This window comes from Lacerta agilis, chromosome 5 (assembly GCF_009819535.1).
Source record: "Lacerta agilis isolate rLacAgi1 chromosome 5, rLacAgi1.pri, whole genome shotgun sequence".
In the NCBI taxonomy this organism is placed as follows: Eukaryota; Metazoa; Chordata; class Lepidosauria; order Squamata; family Lacertidae; genus Lacerta; species Lacerta agilis.
Window position 1 is genome coordinate 49125851 of NC_046316.1, and position 20158 is coordinate 49146008.

Sequence of the window (20158 nt, forward strand, 5' to 3'; positions counted from 1 at the left end):
ACCTGATACGTGGGATTAGATGTTTGCTTGAAAGCCATGTCTGCCCCTGCCTCTTACTTACATTGCCTAGCCAAAGGTCAGGACTTCAAAGGCTCTAAAGTTTATGAATCTGAAATGTGCTGTTTGACCTCATCTCTGATGGTAATAAATGGAATGTTTCTGCCATTTAATGAAATGGAACCTAGCCTAGTGACAGCACACACTTACAAGATAACAAAGAAAGTTAACTGAAGATGCTGGTTCCCTTTCCTCCCACAAAAATACTATGAAACAGGTAATGTAAGGTTTTTATTGGGAGATCTTGGCAACTGGGCTATTTTTGTGTTAATTTACTCATAGATAAGAAAATTCTTAAAGGTGCCAATAGCAAGAAAATATAATATGGTAAAATTTATAAAGGCAGTGAATGATGGGAAGATACATTCTCCTATATTTTTCCTATAATTTCTCCAATTTTCTTTAAAAACATTAAAAAAGGAAATGCAGCAAATACACTTGCTCTGATTTTAGATATGGCTCAGCAACTCATATGGTACCTTGTGCATTTTTTAAAAGATCATCCTGTGATTAATGCTACTAACAGTTTTACAGAATCTCTGCATTTTACCACTCCAAGCCTTACTGAAACAACAAAAAAGTAAAGCAGTTTACTTTAGTGGAACTCTGGGTGATATAAACACACATATTGCTGAAACACAACTATAATAATACTATATTGGGCACCCATATCATCAACATAGAAATTAATGGAAGTGAAATTCAAAGTCTTCTCAGAGCATTAGCTGATCAATCATTAAAAACATTTTAATTAATTTAGACGGTGTGTCTGATCAACTGGGCAAATGCAGGGTATTTTTTCTTTAACTATATATCTGCCTTTCTTCCACCATGCAACTCAAAGCATACCAAATGCTCCTCAACCATTTCCCCATGCAGGCACAGACCACACCCAACCTGCTTAATTTCAGCAAGGCTGCTGCAACTTGTGTTTCCAACCATGCCCTGGGACCAAACCTCCCCACCATCATGTGCCATCACCTCCCTTCTGCATCCCTCATTGCACATTCTAAGATGGCGCAACAAGTATGTTCATCATCTGAGACAAAGAAAGATGTCCCTACTTTAGGACTTCTTTTATTCATGTGCAAATTTATGCAGACTTAATACACTTAATACACAGCGTTTCCGTGCGCTGCTCTGGTTCGCCAGAAGCGGCTTAGTCATGCTGGGCACATGACCCGGAAGCTGTCTGCGGACAAACGCCGGCTCCCTCAGCCTATAGAGCAAGATGAGCGCCGCAACCCCAGAGTCATCTGCGACTGGACCTAATGGTCAGGGGTACCTTTACCTTTACCTAATACACTTATACTGTCAGTTGACTAAGGTTTCTTAAATTGGGTGATGGCTCTGAGTGAAACAAAATTAAGTGCCTGGTTGATTTCTAAAATTAGGATGAATAAAACCTTAAGGAAAGAAGAGATGAGATAAGCAATCCTACCAGAGGCAAAACTTGGAACATATTTAGTCTTCTGAAATGTGTCAAGGCACTGAAGGGGGAAAGGGCTTCACTGCTTCTGCCCCCCACCCCAATGTGGATTGTAAGCCCTTTGAATATATGAACTGTGTGTATTTCATACAAGACATGGATATTGTTATCATCTGATTAAACCAATGTTATCAGCAGTAACACAACAATAACTTATAGATGTACTTACAAGACCTGTAGTTCACTGCTGGACTAGGTGATGTAAATAAAAGTATTTTATCCAAGGATTTTTCAGGTTATTTCTTCCTCACTCCCAGAATATTTTCACTAAACAATTTACTTGAACCAACACTGAGAGAATCCCTGAGAATTCTAGTTTAAAGAGAGCTGTTGTGCTTATTACAGGCTGAGAAAGTGGAGTTTTACTGCTATCAGATACGTCACTTTGCTTCACTGTATTTCAGGCATTGTTTTTAAATGGTGCTGTCAGTGTAAATGCATAGAACAAGCTTTTCATTATGCTTGCCTTTCAACGGTGCAAACAAAAGGTGCACAAGCAGGATCAGCAGAAAACCATTAGTGTTCACCTCATAGCTTTTTCTCCTCAAAGTGAGGGACAATCCCATTATCATCTTGTGGCAAACTGCTTTCTTTCTCATTCATCTTCAGATTCTCTTCTGCAAGCTGGGATAGGTACTTCTGTGGTGAATGAAATAATGAAAATATAAATAATTTGATTTTCAACCAGGTAACTTCATGCCTTCAAGCCACTGTCACAAATGCTTATGTCACTCTATAGGGGTGAAGATGCTTTGAGGGATAGGCTCATCTGATAGAGCATGGGACTCTTAATCTCAGAATCATGGATTTGAGCCCCATGTTGGGTGAATTCCTGAATTGCAGGGGGTTTGACTAGATGATCCTCATGGTCCCTTCCAACTCTACAATTCTATTATTCTAATGCTCACATAACTCCTAAGATGGAGGAAATACCAATAAGATATTTAGGCCCATAAACAGAAGTCAGCATAACCAGGCATTTACCAAGGCACACATGCCACCAAAGGACCCCACAGCTGAATGAAAGATCATTATTTTACACCACGTCTTATTATTGTTGATCTGCCTGCAACCTCCCCTCACCTCCTGCCCAACAGCAAGAAAACACTATTACCTTTTTTGTCACCCAAAGGAACAGGTGGGAGAACTAGCTAGGGATGAGAAGTACTGCCACAGCAGTGGCTGTGAGCTGTCCTCTTTTTCCTCACAACTAGATTGCTTTGTCAGCTTGTCCCTCTGGGCAGTGCAAGGAGGGGGAGCCACATCATTTGTGTTTAGCCAAACATTAATTCACTATTGGTTTGTTCTGTAACAATAGCTCTGTTCAGAGCTTGATTTGAACAAGGTCTAAACTTGGGAACATATGAAGTATTAAAGCAAAATACTTCTGAATACAGGTATGTGTAGAGAGCCTTCATCCGTCAAATTGAGTAATAATCCCCAGAATATACTGTCCAAATTATTTGCAGGACCAGGAAAGGAAGTGAAACACACCAGTCAATACAACATTTATAATGTTCATAACGTCCAGCCATTCTAGTGCTCAGCCATGAAGGAGAGTAGGATAGCCCATCCACGAGTTGCTTCACACAACATACATATACTCAGCAAGTGTATATGTACCAAGGAGTGTGGTGGAGTCTCCTTTGGAGGTCTTTAAGCAGAGGCTTGACAGCCATCTGTCAGGAATGCTTTGGTGGTGTTTCCTGCTTGGCAGGGGGTTGGACCAGATGGCCCTTGTGGTCTCTTCCAGCTCTATGATTCTATAAGTTTTAGATATATATTTGAGATGGAATTGTGTACACATAAATATGTTTTCCCACCACACATATCATTCATATAGAAATGCCAGGGAATTGGGATTGATGTGGTTTCATTCTGCCATGTACACCAAATAGTCAGTGTAGGGTTGTTGATATATAATGGCAGTGAGACCATTTAGAAATGGCATCCAGAATCTGGGCCAGTTTATCTATTGCGTTTGATATTAAGGGGAGGTGGTGGCTCTCCTATTAATTCCCTTACCCCTCCCCACTTTATGGCCCTGCTTTTGTATCAGGAAGGCTGCTTCACATCATTTCTGATCAGCCCCCAATTCCTACATGCCAAACTGCAACAGCAACTATGAACCACTTCTCTTCTGCTACTCATTGACATCACAGCCCTACACAGGGCAGTGCTCTTAGTATAGACCAGCTGTGCACCTAATGAGAAGCTGGATTTAGTATAAATGCACACAAGAGGTGTGGCGAAGCTGAGAACTGTCTAAGTGCTTCTTCTCCTGACTCCCTGCCAAGGAAATGCCAGTTATTTCACGCTCTTAAAAAGAGATTCATCTGTTGCTTAGGTTCACTAAAACCATTAATGTATATAGACTTTTAATGAGCAAATGCATATTTTTCCAGCTATTTAAAACTGCTTTGGTCTTGGATTAGTGGCTGCCCTAAAGGGAGAAAAAGAATCCTGAAGGCAAGCCTTTCACCTGTTGCCATCTCCCCTTTCACTTAGACTTGTGCGTGACTTGCTACCATGCTCTATACAGCATTCTGTATTAACTTGCAGCGTGCACTTCATTTTCTAGAGAAAGGCCAAGGCTGGGTGACAGTTAATCTTGTGATGTGTAACAATTTGATGCACAATTACTTTTGATACGAGCAACAAGGGAATTGAACCAAAGCTCTTTAGCTTCTAGTTGGTTTTGACAACTTGCAAGATTTAACAGAAGGCCTGAACTGTAATCGCACAAAATATAGAGGTCTGAAATGGCCAGCATTTATGATGAAAACAGCAATTGAAGTTCTTGAAAGTCAGGGCAGAGAGCTGTAGGCAAACACATATCCAAATAGAAAAGGCTTATTTATCCGAAACAGAAGTATGTAACATGGGGTTATAGTAAATCTTCAGATCTTGTTATCTATAGGTTGTTGTTCTGTACCAGAAAATCCAGTGACTTACTTTTTTATTCACTTCATTTGACACGTAAGATACTGTATATGTCTAAACCGCCCTGTGATCTTTGGATGAGGAGCGGTACAGCCATACCTCGGGTTACGTACGCTCTGGGTTACGTACTCTTCGGGTTACGAACTCCGGTAACCTGAAAGCGCAACCCGCGGATGCAGAAGCGTTCTGCGCAGTTCACACATGCACAGATGCGTTTGCGCATGCTCAAACCGCTACTTTGGGGGTTTTTGCGTGTTTGTTCACGTTGCGTACTTTTCGGGTTACGAAATGTAACCCGGAACCAATTACGTACGCAACCCGGGGTACCACTGTATATAAATTTAATACAGTGGTACCTTGGGTTACAGACGCTTCAGGTTACATACTCTGCTAACCCAGAAATAGTACCTCAGGTTAAGAACTTTGCTTCAGGATGAGAACAGAAACTGTGGCGGCCCCATTAGCTAAAGGGGTACCTCAGGTTAAGAACAGTTTCAGGTTAAGAACGGACCTCCAGAACGAATTAAGTTCTTAACCCGAAGTACCACTGTATAAATAAATACATTTTGAAAGAAGAAAGCAAAGAGAGAAAAGGTGCGCTTGAAAGTGAATTGGGTGTGCTTGCATTAAGACCTATGCTTTTTTAGTTATTAGAGATATAGGAGGAGTTCATTTGGTCTGTTTTGTTAGTAGATCAACAGAATTCTACATTCCTGAACTTGCTTGCAGATTGGAAGACAACTATTAATTGGATTATGCAATTCTCCAGATTTTGTGCTGCAGTTAGGGGAAATTAATCAAAATACATTTAAATGCATTGAAAAATGTGTACTTCACAGGCAGAGTGTACAAAATGTGTACAATTTACATTTAGGCTTAGAATGTTCACAGAATGAACGTAGACTCATACACTCATCTCTCCTCACTGCTGTCTTATACCAGGTGTTCAGTAATGAACTCAACAGCTAACAATAAATATCCCATTATTTGTACATGATATACAGCACGCATAGGGACACAGGTGGCGCTGTGGTCTAAACCACAGAGCCTAGGGCTTGCCGGTCAGACAGGGGCGTCGCTAGGGGGGGCGGTGGGGGCGCTACGCCCCGGGTGCCAGGGGAGGGGAGGGGTGACAAGCGGCGGCCCCTCCTGCCACTCCTCAATGGGAGCCCTGCTGCCTGGCACCCTGTCTGTGCAGCGCTGCTGCTCCCGGGGCGAAGGAGCGAGCGGCGGCGCATGGAGAGTGGCGGGAGTGGCCGCCGCTTGTCACCCCCACGCGCTGCTGCTCCGTTGCCCCGGGAGCAGCAGCGCATGGCCGAGAGAGCACCCCGTCCGTGCAGCGCTGCTGCTCCCGGGGTGACCAGCGGTGCGTGGGGAGTGGCAGGAGGGGCCGCCGCTTGTCACCCCCACACACCGCCGCTCCCTCAGTCATCCCGGGAGCAACAGCGCACGGCCCGACGGCGGAGTGCGCAGGCACACTCCGTTGTCGGACCGCCGCTTCCGCGGCCCCCTTTTGAGCCGCAGAACGAAAGGCGGCTCGTGGGGCTGCCGTGCGCAATCGGCGGGGAGCCGTTGATAGCACTCGGCAGCCCCACAAGCCGCCTTTTCGCTCTGCGGCCTAAAGGGGGCTGTGAAAGCGGCGGTGGCACTCCGTCGTGACGTCACAATGTGATGCCACGGCGCCCTGCCCCCAGGGCGTTTCCTTTCGCCGCCCCGGGTAGCGCGGAGGCTTCCTCCGCCACTGCTGTCAGAAGGTCGGCGGTTCGATCCCCGCAATGGGGTGCGCTCCCATTGCTCAGTCCCAGCTCCTGCCAACCTAGTAGTTCGAAAGCACGCCAAAGTGCAAGTAGATAAATAGGTACCACTGCGGCTTTCCATCCACTGCTCTGGTTCACCAGAAGTGGCTTAGTCATGCTGGCCACATGACCCGGAAGCTGTCTGCAGACAAACACCGGCTCCCTTGGCCAATAAAGCGAGATGAGCACCGCAACCCCAGAGTCGTTCGTGACTGGACTTAACTGTCAGGGGTCCCTTTACCTTTTATACAGCATGCATACTCATATACTCCCTGCTGAAAATGACTGCACTGCCTATGGATGTTCCACCAGGCACCCACCAAGCTGAGGATGTTCCAAAACACCTAGGTAACAGGTAGAAAGGAAGCCAGGCACCCCTGCAACATGCTTCTTCCCAGAGCATAGATGCCATGGCTTCAGCCACCCTTAGGAGGTGCTTTACTAGAAACAATTTCTAAGCTTTGCCATGGCTGCTATAACTCCCAAGTCTCCAGGAAAAGAAGATGAAGGGTTGATCCTAGAGGGCAAGACTGATCCATCCCCCTAATCTGTGTCATTTTTTGCCATAGTTGTATACTGCCCATAGACTATAAAATGCTGCAGTGAATGAGCAGTAGAACTGAAAAATGGGTTGAAAATAATCTAACATGGATTCACAAGTAGACAGTGTTAAGTGTTTCACATCACAAGGGTGGTGAACATGCTGGAGGTATGCAGTCCCAAGACTTGTTTCAGATACTAATTTGCATGTATAAATCAGTTGTTACCTGAAGATTTTTGTAGTGAACAGTACTTCTGCAATGACGAGTCTTTGCTGTCTCCTCATTTGTATAGAAAAGTCCACAGAGTTTGCAGTAAAAGCCAGTTCTGGGCACAACAAATTCCATGCCTATAAAACAATATTGACTTGCAATTATTACAGGGGTGGGGAGAGAATCAGATAGCATTAGAAATAAAATTCCTTTCGAAGGGGAGAAAAATGGTTTAACTTATTTTGGCGTCACCTGAATTTATAAAAGCATAGTGCTTTCACTGCTCAGGTATTTATAATTTCTCTATCAAAAATAACATAGAGTAATGTAGCATAGGAGGCTATCCTATATAGAGTCAAACCATAGGTCCATTGTTTCTCACTAGGTGGTCTTGGCTAAGTCACTTTTTCTTACCCTCTCTCCTACCTGACTGTGCCATCTGCCAGCCCTTCCTGTAACCTAGGGAATTGTGGTTTTCCTATTAGTCAGCCTTCAGGTCTGACCTGGTTGTAGATGAGGAGGCTGATCTGGTCTGTATTACCTGTGAACAGGGTGGTGTTGGTCTCACCCAGCTGTACCCACCTGGGTACTGGGTGGCACATCAGGGCAGACTTGAAGGAGAAGGAGGAGGAGGAGGAGGAGGAGGAGGAGGAGGAGGAGGAGGTTTGGATTTGATATCCCGCTTTATCACTACCCGAAGGAGTCTCAAAGCAGCTAACATTCTCCTTTCCCTTCCTCCCCCACAACAAACACTCTGTGAGGTGAGTGGGGCTGAGAGACTTCAAAGAACTGTGACTAGCCCAAGGAGCGGAGACACGAACCCGGTTCCCCCGATTACAGGTCTACCACTCTTAACCACTACACCACACTGGCTCTCTGAAGGTTGGGGAGCGGGAGTTGCTGTGGTCTATAGAAATTCTCTCTCTCCAGGCTCTCTGTCCAGTGGGGGCCTTTTAAACTCTCTCTCTCTCTCTCTCTGTGTGTGTGTTATTGTTTTTGTTTGTTATTATGGTATGTATTTTTGTGTCTCTATATAGTAAACAGCTCTGTGATCTGCAGATGAAGGGTGGTATAGAAATAATAAATAAATAAATAAATAAATAAATAAATAAATAAATAAATAGCAGACCTTGTGCTGCCAGAATGGTTGAAGGTAGCTTAAATAGATCAGGTGGCAGGTCTGATATACATTCAAGAGGTGAAGATAAGCTGTCATGAATTATTAAATAGATGGGCACCTTCTGTCAAATATTAGAAATGATGCTTATTGTAAGTATCTGCCTTTAGAGATGTACTTTTTTGTCTGGTAACAATGAGACTGATATTTATGTTAAGTTTATTTTTTATACTTGTCATGGATTATATTTTTGCAGTGTATTGTATATGCATTAATAATAAATACTGACCTACCTTGCAGGCTTCTTGTTAACAATTATATAACATAATTCATGAGAAGGGCTTTGAACACCAAGTTACTGACTAAATAGAGGCTCATCCCCTGTATTTGACATCTCTGTCCCAGTTTCAATGCTATTCAGTGCCTCTGGAGAAAATCAAAAGGTCGACTTGACTCTGTCTATTTTTAATTTATTCTTTCCCCTTATGTCACTAACCTGACTGAACACCACTATTAATATATTGCCTAATGCCAACTGAGTGAGAGCAACATAAACTTCTCTTTTCAGAAGCCAGTAACTCTTTTAAATAATCTGAAACAGATACCATGGTTTTCTTGCAAAACAAATGTATTGTAAAGAGATAAATGTGGGTCCCTTGTAATAAGACATACCTAGCGGAATGCTGAGCTCCGTAAACACATCTTCTTGTTCCCATGATGGTGAAAAGTAAGATCTTTTGGATTCCACCTCTGGGAAGTCAGTAGTTTTCATTTCCTGATACCTACAATTTGCTTTGAAAGCAAAAGGATACTGAGTAAAATCAGTTTTGTGCAATATTTATAACCCAAACCCAACATATTTTCTAGATCAATCCAGTGTTGCTTCTACACTAAATATCCCCCCAAATCAAGTTTTAAAGAGAATTCACATGACATGGTTGACATACATTGCATTCCAGTGTTTTCTGAGAGCTACAATAAATATACATATCTTCTCTTGATTCAGACCTCAATAAGGAATAGCTATAATTTTTAGGTTAACAGATGGCAACTCTAGGCTTTAGAAGTTGGCAAGCTATATGTGGATTGAAGATCTGTCAGAAGGACTCCTACAATCTGAGCCTCAGTCACTGAGAAAAGAAACATGCTGATAGTTTGCCAAGAATAACAGGTTGTTTTGTGCTGTGCCTGGATGGGTAACATTTGAATTCAAATTGTCACAAAGATCAGCTAGATAAAGATATTTAAAGTTAGCTGTGTCTTGAGGCTATACAACATCTGAACCACAATCCCACTGTCTGAATACCAGCTATAGCCATGGCCTTTGACTAGAACAACAAATTCTGAACTATTAACATAAGTCATGAACAATGAAACATATGGGTAACAAAAACAAATCAGAAAAAATAAATTACTATGCTCTGCCATGAAAAAAGAATGAAATATGGCAATCCCAAAAGCCATTTCATGCCAAATTAATCTTTTAAAGATATCTAAGGAATGTTTTTTTATTATCAACCAGACATAAATAATTTAGTTGTTGACCTGGTCTTCCCATTAACAATTCTAAGTAATTTAAGCTGGGTGCTCCAAAGGTTTAACTCAACTTGTATGAACCCAGAAGTGACCATAATGACAGATGTCTCTTCCAGAACACTTGCTTGATACATATCTAATTTCCTTGACACCAACTGAATAAGAACCTTAATTTTGACAGTCCTGTTCTTCAACTGAGTTTCTTCCTAGGAAAATCACAATACTTTGAACAATGTTTACTCTTAATGACAAAATAACTGAAAACACTGAGCAGAAAAAGGACAACAAAACTAATCTAACAAAGGGAGAAAAGGAAAAATATACTAGTTACCCGGTGCCTTTTGATGTTCCTGACTTCCACAGCTTGTTTCCTCCTGGGAGTTTTTTACCAGCATTTCCATAGCTTTTCTACTCTCACTTTCTAATGATTCCATCTCTTTATCATCATCTACGAGTGTGTCATTCTGCTGGAAGAGCTCTTCTTTTGGAGGATCAGAAGATACACACTGCTCTTCCAACCTTAAATGAATGTTAGTGCTTTCTTTTATTTTTCTTTGCTTATCATGGTAATCAGAATCCCTTAGAGGTCTGTCTTCTTGCAATTCATCTGGCTTCTGCTCAGTGTCCAGATTTAGATGTGGTGCTTTATCAGCTGCATTATCACCTTCAGAGCCAGGGAGATCCCCTGCGTTTTCCTCTTCTGACCCTAAGCTTGATTCCATTGCGTTTGATTTGTCTTTGCTTCCACTTAATAAACTGTGCTCATTCTTCACCTGTAATCCAGCAGCTAAAGAACTCACTAAAGGACATTCTTGATCTTTCTGACCTACTGTTACTATTTCTTCAAGTTCAGTTATATCCGGTTCCATTATAAGGTCATCTTCTCCCACCTCATCTACAGTTACTAGCTCTTCCATATTAGTTGGATACCAGGTCTCAGCTTCCATCTCACTTCCGCTCTCCCAATCCTGTAACAAAGATGTACATCACATTGTGAATATGTCAATAAAGAGGATATTATTGGAGGTCCAGTTCAGATGCAACAACACACCATGGTTCATTATTTTAATAATGAGTCACAGTAAGTCACAGGTTAACATGTTCCCTCTCTCCCTTATTATTATTATTATTATTATTATTATTATTATTATTATTATTCACATATGGAGATTGAAAACACCTGCTTCCCCCTTTTTAAAAATACTGTACTGTTTTTATTTATTTTCATGGTACAGAAGATAATTTTTGAGAAAACAATTGTTATAACAGTAAAGAACAAGTAATTTGTCCTGATAAAATTATGGACCTTTATCATGCCATGTGTTAAGGTATCATTTGATTACTCTAAGAGATCACACCACATTTTCCTGAGTGCTGGGAAATTTTATAGCTTGCCACTCCTGGTATATCACAACAATGAGGAATCCCTGGTGAGGCTATTCCATTAGGCCAAGTGGGGAACTGCCCCATTATTCACAGTCTGCCCCACCTGTTTGCTTATTTACAACCAGTTCAGGGGATGCACTGTGTTACCTTCTCCTTAGTGCCTCAGTGTTGCCCTTGTAGATGAAGATGGTCTGGAGAGTGGCCACACAAGAAAAGGCCTTTTCTGTGGTGACTCCCCATTTGTAGAATGCTCTCCCCAAGGAGACTCTCCTGGCATCTTCATTACATATCTTTAGGCACCAGGTGAAAACATTCTTCTTCATCTGGGCCTTTGGCTGATTAATCCATCTATGGCCTTTAAAATATGTTGGGGGTATTGTTTTTGTTTGTTTGTTTGTTTGGCTGGTTATTATGTTGTTATTATGTTATATATTTTGTGTTTTTATACTGCAAACCACTCTGTGATCTTACGTGGAAGGGTAAATTTAATAAATAACAACAAAGGGATTCAAAGTAGAATTAGTTGGCTCTGCAGCTCATTGGTTCCAGCTCTGCCCCTCATTGGCTTTGCCTACTCTCAGGCTCCCTGCTTTCTGCCCTACCAGTCCCAATGTGCATCAGCCACCACAGAAGAATAAAACGGCCAATAAAACCCAATAAAACGGCCTGGCAGAAATGCTAGGAATTTTTAGATGGACGATGATTCAAAGTTGAAAAAAGATTTTGATATCAGCCATAGGAACGTTTTGCCTAACAACCTTTGCTTCTGTTCAAAAGGCTGCATATGGCACACATCAGCTGTTAGAATCCTTATGTGTGCCCAATGCAGTGTGCCTATGGCTCTGCTGTTGTAGTCCCATTTGAACTTTTGATCTTACTATTTTTCATTGTTATGACAATTTTTGTCATATGCCCTAGGAGGAGAAATTGTAAAGGGTTGGGGGCAGGAAACTTCCAAAAATATAAAAGCTAAGCCTATTTGTTTCTCTCCTGTTTGCTCTATTAAACTTATCCTTCTAGTGTCCTAGAAAGGCACGGAGGGCAGATACTCTTGGGAGATCAGTTTCCTGCTGCTATAGATACTACTAGTTTTTGCATCTGATGATCAGCTCATGACCCTAAAGATATGATGTTGGAAAACATCCAAGGACATTGGCCTGTGTTTCTTCAGAGCTGGACTGGGGGACTAGCTTTTCACTTATGTATCATTTCAATAAGTTCTCACTTTAACTTTATTTAATTTGCTCCTGCTCAAAGTGACAAGTGGGCCTAATGCTTGGAATTAATTTTTAAAACTCTATAGCTTTTCAAAGATGCCAAATTTTTGAAAGCCAGTGCCAAGTATTCGAAGCAATCTAAGTGTGTGAAGAACAACTAAAAAAAGAGTCTGAGGATCTGTCCAAAGAAGCAAAGGTCATGATGACATAATTTGTAAAGCCTTTGGGTGAAATCCAGTAGTGTCCTTCTACAAGCAGAATACACACCATTGGAGCAATGGATCTTCACCCCTGCAGCATCCCACATACTCCCATAAAATGCTGCAGAGGTTTGGGGTACTTTCTGGAGCAGATTTGGATGTGGGGAGTTGTGGGAGGAAGAGATGAAAGGGAAGTCCTCCTCTCACAACAATGAGTGTCATCCCCACACCTAAATACTTTTGGAAGTGCCCTTCCAGACCCAATTCAAAGTGCTGCTTATTGCCTTTAAAATCCTAAACAGCTTGGGTTCTCTGTGCCATACAGAGAGCCTCCTTCTGCATTAACTTCTTTTCAGTAAAAGTTAGAATCTGCTCCCCAGACTGTAATTGCATTTCTGGCTTTTAGGGGGCACACAAAAACTTACCGGTAACTATTTACAAAAAATAATAATAATTAATTAATTAATCAATCAAATAAATCTGGTGGCTGTTTTTTAAAATTAATATAACTGTACTGGCTATTGCTATTATTAATAGACCACCCTTCCTCATGATGGAGCACAGGGCAGTCATCAACATAATAAAAAGCACAGCAATTGTACACAATAATTTAAAACATTTAAAAACAGCCTGATAAAATTATAACTTTATACAGCAGCAAAATAATGCAAGACCCATACAAAACATATGTCCCCAAAGTCTGGATGAACAAAAACATTTTCAGCTAAAATCTGAAATTTGACAGTATTAGATATGATCACACTTCCCTAGTGGGGGAAAATATCCTACTGTTGAGATGCTGCCACTGTGAAGATCCTGTTTTAAAGCAACACACCACAGGCCATGCTCATGAATGTGTTGCCTTCCTGAAGATTTGCACCTTCAATGTGCTATGTGTTTCTATCTGATTTTAGTGTTGTTTGTATTTTTCATGTTTTTGATTATATATTGAATATCTGGCAGCCAAGTGACACAAGAAATTTTCAAACAAACAAATTTTACATCAGATATCAAGGCCCATGAATGTATAAATCTCACCTTTTCTTTTCTTGAGTTTTCCATAGGTTCTTCTGCTTCTTTCATCTGCTTATTTGCAGGAAAGGGGATCTCCATATTAGAATATATATTTTTAACCTAAGACAGAGATTGTCTATGGGTGAAGACAGATGTAATATAAAAAGTGAACTTAAATTGCATCCCTTATTCATGATGTGAGCCCTCTTCCTCCCGCCTTCACAATTTGATGGATGGATGTACATACTGTACCAGAAAATCAAATGCTGATTTAGTGGAGGCCTCATCCACACTTCCACTTGTCCCGTGCCTAGAAAGCATGGGTCTTAGCAGTATTCTGCTTGACTCACGCTTTCTAGGCATGGGTCCAAGCAATTTCCCCCTTGTCCTACTGCTTTCGCAGGGAAAATCTGCTCTTGAGTTCTAAATAAGAACAAATGGGAATGTGCAGAAAACCCAATTGTCGCTTGCTCCAACTGAGTTCTAAAGAGCAGTTTACCCTGGGAGAAAGCAGTGGAACAAGAGGAAGTGTGGATAAGCTCTTATTGTTGCCCTTTCTCCCAGGTTATCAGATGGGTTACCTGGTTTAGTTTTGCTTTTTTAGAATTAGAGAGTTGCATGTGTATCTATCAATCCATTCATTGTGTTATTTGAACACAAATTATAAACTACTCTGGGGGTTTGGGAGCAGGAAGCTTTATTGATAAAATGATGAGGTGCCACTCAACCAGTGCTGGACACAGCCAGATTTTTCTGCAAGGGACCTCTGTTTTTTCAGAGCTAGACCCCTGGAGAAGATTACTATATTCAGATTTAACACAGTGAAGGTGCTTCCAAATTCAACTTGCTTGCTGCTCTAAAACTGTTTTGTCTGTCTTCGCCTATCACTGGGTGAGGGTCATAAATTTTAAAAAGCATTATCTTGTAAAGGCAGTCACATGTAAAAAACACTACCTCATTCCCCTATGCAGAAACACTTACTTTGGAACTATCAACTTCTGAATTTGAAAAAGTGGCCAGGATTCAAAGAATCCCCAAACCCACTCCTTGAACTTAAGCTAGCAGCTACCATGTTGCATAGCAAGCAATGTTGAAACTGAGGAGAATTTGAAAAGTGGTCTGTGATGCCTCATAGGAATTAATTATTCAAAGATTTCTTTATTTTTACTGCACTCTGCAAGCCTCCCCTCCCCGCCTCTTTGTGAACTTAAGCTGATCTAAGACTGAGTTTAACATCTGGAAGACATACTAGAATTAGATATTTAGATAGTATCAAACATTTGAAAAACACACATTGTAATTAGATATCAACAATCTGTTTTCAGATTTGTCAGGTTATAAGTCCTTGTGGCTCAGAACTTTGATGACTAATGTATGATAAAGAATGTATAATTGACTTGGAGATTATTGTGCGCCGCCAATGTGTTGCATATATTATACTGGATCTTTGGATCCCAGCTACAAAGAGCAAGGTAATAATGCTGAATACTGGAGTTATCAGAAGATCCAGACAATAAGTTACTAAAGTCCATTCACTGTAAAAATGTACTGTAGGGATGCACATTCTTAACTTGTACAACTTAAGGTAAGGATTTGCTATTTTGAAATGTCACAAAATCAGTGAATTACTGGGCCCTTCCACATTATGACAGTTATGAAATCAAAATGAATGTGATCCAGTTCTCAGGATAGTAATTATAACGGGAAATATTGTAAAAGTAATTAGATTATAATTAACAGTAAGTCACTTCTCAGCATAAGTAATGATACCCTGGGCAGGGATATACAGTTGTACTGAACATTACACTAAATAGCTTTATGCAAATTTTATCAAATGTGACTGCCGCTCCATAGCGATAATCTGCACCAGGAATGCATCTAAATCAAACTGTTGCAATATGTTTCTTGGGTATCTTTTTCTATTCTATTCCATTGGAAACTTAAGCTTGTATGTCCTTGTGATTTTTCTTAACAACATCATTTGCTCCTAATTTCAAATTCCTTAATTAACTAATAAACAACACACAAATTCTTAAACAGTCAGTTCCATTGAGGTTGTTCACTGGCAGAATGACAAAGTGGTGACTTATATAATCAACACAACAGTTACACATAATATAATATAATGTAATGTAATTAATATAATAATATATATAATATAATATAATATAATATAATATAATATAATATAATATAATATAATATAATATAATACAATACACGAGGGGGTGATGCCTGCAACATGGGGGGAAATTATTTAATCTGATTTGTAAAAATAAGCAAGGAGAGATAGTGTTGATGGGAGTCTAATTTACATCTGTGCATGTTCATTCTGTAAATTCACATTATATAGAAGAGGCACTTTTAATTACAAAGTGTCTCATAATTTTTTTAACTTCCAATAGTAATTTAAATCACTTATTACCTCATTTTCAGTTCCTGTCCCTGTCTTCACATTAACTCTTTCAGCCTCATCAGGTACCTCTCCCTCTGACTTTTTATCAGAATCCTTGAATTTTTCCTTATCACTTTGCTTTTGCTTGATACTGTCAGGGACCTTGTTGGGTTTCTGTTCTAATTTTTCTTCACTTGTTGGATCTTCACAGTGAGAATACTTGTGTTCTTTCAATCTTGCTTCTTCCTTCCTTTTACACTTTGGAGCGGTATCCACTGTCTGTTTTGAATACTTATCAGATTTTTGCTTTGTTGGTTTCCTATAATAGTCTTCTTCTCTGTTCTTATATCCAGGCAAACCATGAACCCCCTTTGCACTGGGTGACCCCCCTCTTAAATATTTTTCTCTGTAGCTTCTGGTTCCTTCAGAACGTTCTTCCGAGTCTATTTTATCCAAATGGCGCACATAATGTTTTCTCTCATGCACCCATGTGTCAGTCCTATCTCTTTTCTCTTCCCCATTCTCTCTCCAGGGCATTGATTCTCTTTCTTCCTCCCTTCGGGAATATGAAGACTGATCCCATGGCTCTCTTCCATTTCCCCAGTCTGTCCAGTTTGTGCTCAGCGGACTATGTGGGGAGCTGCAGGAAGTAAAGCTTGGAGTGTGTGATCTTGGGGAAAGAGAACGGCTTATAGGGCTGCGAGACCGAGGCCTTTCAGGTCCATATCTATAACACAAAGAAAAAGAAGGATGCTACTTATTATTCTTACCATTGTTTTATAATAGTTTTATAATATTTTATACAGTACCACTTTTCAATCACAAGACAGAAACACTAAAGCAGTTCATACCATCATAAAACACTATAATATCCAGTAACAATCAATAATAATCAGTAAAATACCAAAGACATTTAAGAAACCAGTACTAATGGCCATAAAACATCTGAGTAAAAGTTCTTCCGAAATAAAACAGGGATAGAACAATCCAAACCCCATCCTCTGCCTGTGGGGCTTTATGGAGTGGCAGAATCACTTCCACATCTGCAGACCAGCTTCTTACAGTGGCAGCAAAGAAACAGGGTGGGGAAGGAACAAGTGGTGTTCAGCCATATCAGGTCTTTGATGACCTTAGATGTTTCAGGGCCTTCTGTTAGAATCTGTTGGTGATGAAACTGCCAGAGGGCTTCATGCCTGATGTGAGAAGATAAGATACTTATCTCTGCTCAGTCCAACCCCTCAACCCCTCAGTCCAGCATAAGGTTCTCAGCCTTAGTCCCTAAAGTGCCACAACAACCTGCATGTCTTTCTATTTATCTCTAGAAGTATACTGTGTCTGTATAACAATATTAAGCATCTAAATTGCTTTAAAATGGTTAAAATTACACACAGCACTGCATTGTAAGTAAACATTTGTACAGTACATGTGCAAAAAAGGAGGATTTATTAATTTGTACTTCTGCTAGCGGGCGCCGAGGAGAATACTCCTATGTCTGTCTTAGATCAGGCAGTTAATTTGAACAGTATAACTATCGCATAGCAACAAGAACAAAAATAAAATTGCATGCAAACAGTAAGGATGATAATGAATACAGATTTGTTCACATAACCAAACAATTTGATGATTTTGAGCTGAATGCATATCCAGCCATCTACACATATATAATGACTAAAGTACCTTAACTACAAGTACCTTAACTACAAGCAAAAAGATCATTTATGAGTTAATCTACTAGTTTTTTGTCTTAACTTCAGACAACAATAAACAGGAAATAATAGAAAGTGAATTAATATTTTATTTAAAACTGGTATTTCACAGTGTCTGTGCATTTGGCATTTTCTTCTTGAAAATTTCAGAAACATGCTGTAGTTTGTGCTCAGCATATTTTACTGAGAATGTCAGTATTTCAGCATGCATTTTCTTAATATAGCAAACATTTTTTAAGTATCTTAACTTTTCAAAACAAACACATTTCAAATCAAAAAAGTAAAAGCTGTTGTTCCTAGCTTTAGACTTGCAGAAATGTGTCCTATCTGCCTATTTTTGTATTATCCAAAAGCATCTCTGTTCCATAAAGCAATCTCAGCCTCTTTCTGACATCAACTGTTAACACTGTGTAATACCTGTCTGTCTCCCGCAACATGTCCCGCTCCCTCTGAGAATGGATGTCTTGGATTATAGCTGCCACATTCTTACCTGGTTTCTAAGCCAAATATAAACATACAGATTAATAATTGTAAATAAGCTTCACACTTCAAGCTATTTAAAGAGAAGCACTGGTATGAATATTTTATTTATTTTATTATGCTTGCATTGCAGAATGCTATGACTTAGTTTCTTACTGTTAAATAAGAGAAAACTAATGAACTAAAAACAATTATTCAATTGGCAAGAAACCATTTGGTTAAAGAAGTTGCTAAAGACAGTACAAGACAGTACAAGTGAGAGCAGCAGCATAGTATCTGATATTCCGTCAGTCATGTTGCTGCTGCATACCAGGACTGTAACAATGAAAGGCAACACGTAGACCAATAAACAATCAAGGCACTAATTCATTAAACGTAACAAACAACCCATAATACAGGACCACATACTTTTGTAAATATGGTTCCTAACATAAAAGTCTCTGAAAGTAATATACCGGTAAGTCATATAAGTCTTTTAAGTGACCACTATGATTAATGTATGTCTGGCGATACAATGATCAGTCTCAGGATGCACGTAGATGCACGTGGAGTGGTGCCAAGGTGATCGTGAGGACAGTGATCCGGATAATCACACTGTTTCGAAATAATCTTCCTCAGCATGACTATAAAAAAGAATGATAGCAACGATGACCCGCATATGCATGAGTACTGGTAAACAAAGTCTATAGCAAAACATGTATCATAAAATTAACATAAGAATTAACAACAGAGTTAACAATAAAAGAATACATACCACAACAATAAAAGGAGTAGTCTTCTAAGGTACCACTCCACGTGCATCTACGTGCACCCTGAGATTGATCATTGTATCGCCAGACGTACATTAATCATAGTGGTCGCTTAAAGAGACTTATATAGAATCATAGAGTTGGAAGAGACCACAAGGGCCATCCAGTCCAACCCCCTGCCAAGCAGGAAACACCATCAAAGCATTCCTTACAGATGGCTGTCAAGCCTCTGCTTAAAGACCTCCAAAGAAGGAGACTCCACCACACTCCTTGGTAGCAAATTCCACTGCCGAACAGCTCTCACTGTCAGGAAGTTCTTCCTAATGTTTAGGTGGAATCTTCTTTCTTGTAGTTTGAATCCATTGCCCCGTGTCCGCTTCTCTGGAGCAGCAGAAAACAACCTTTCACCCTCCTCTATATGACATCCTTTTATATATTTGAACATGGCTATCATATCACCCCTTAACCTTCTCTTCTCCAGGCTAAACATACCCAGTTCCCTAAGCCGTTCCTCATAAGGCATTGTTTCCAGGCCTTTGACCATTTTGGTTGCCCTCTTCTGGACACGTTCCAGCTTGTCAGTATCCTTCTTGAACTGTGGTGCCCAGAACTGGACACAGTATTCCAGTATTCTTACCTGTTAGGAACCATATTTACAAATGTATGTGGTCCTGTATTATGGGTTGTTTGTTACGTTTAATGAATTAGTGCCTTGATTCTTTATTGGTCTACGTGTTGCCTTTCATTGTTACAGTCTAAGGGTTTGCAACACAGGGGTTAATTGGTTGTTGACTTGAGCTGCATACCAGGAGGCAGAGGAGAAGGAGCCAAGAGGGCACAGTGCATTTGCAGTACACCAACCTTACTCCTCCTGATAAGCAGGAATAACAGAGTTGCAGGTCAAGTGAGTCTGCTGCCCCACTATGGCATCCATTGCTGGCTAGTGACTTTACATTTCCACTCAAACTGCTGAGAAATTACAGCTATTAAGAGCCCTAATAGACACAGTATTTAGACAATATTTATATGGTATAGTATCTCATCCTGTGGTTAGTTCCAGACAAGGCTTTTTTTTCCTATAGAAAGAGGTGCTAGAACTTGTTGACTTTTTTAGGGGGAGCACCACCCCAAGTTGTTGACCTGAGTGCTGTGCCGACCTCTGCCTCTGTTGGCACTGCCACACTACAGAGGTTCTGGAACACACAGAAGAGGTGCCGGTATTCAATTCCACTGACCTCCGGCTAAAAAAAAGTCCTGGTTCAAGATTTACTATGGTCTTGAAACAGGGTGGATATGAGTAGCAGTGTGGTTGACCTAATTC

General features: G+C 40.4%; 1 protein-coding gene across 1 annotated transcript in view; it reads right to left on the reverse strand.

Annotated features, from left to right (window-relative positions):
* Positions 1-1363: 1363 nt before the first annotated feature.
* Positions 1364-20158, reverse strand: part of RBM20 (RNA binding motif protein 20) — a 116534-nt gene continuing 97739 nt past the window's right edge. The window contains 7 exon segments of the mRNA XM_033149704.1: positions 1364-2185; positions 7053-7174; positions 8827-8946; positions 10022-10658; positions 13532-13627; positions 15933-16629; positions 18026-18105. Of these exon segments, the coding sequence (XP_033005595.1) occupies positions 2075-2185; positions 7053-7174; positions 8827-8946; positions 10022-10658; positions 13532-13627; positions 15933-16629; positions 18026-18105 (1863 nt within the window). The 3' untranslated portion in view covers positions 1364-2074.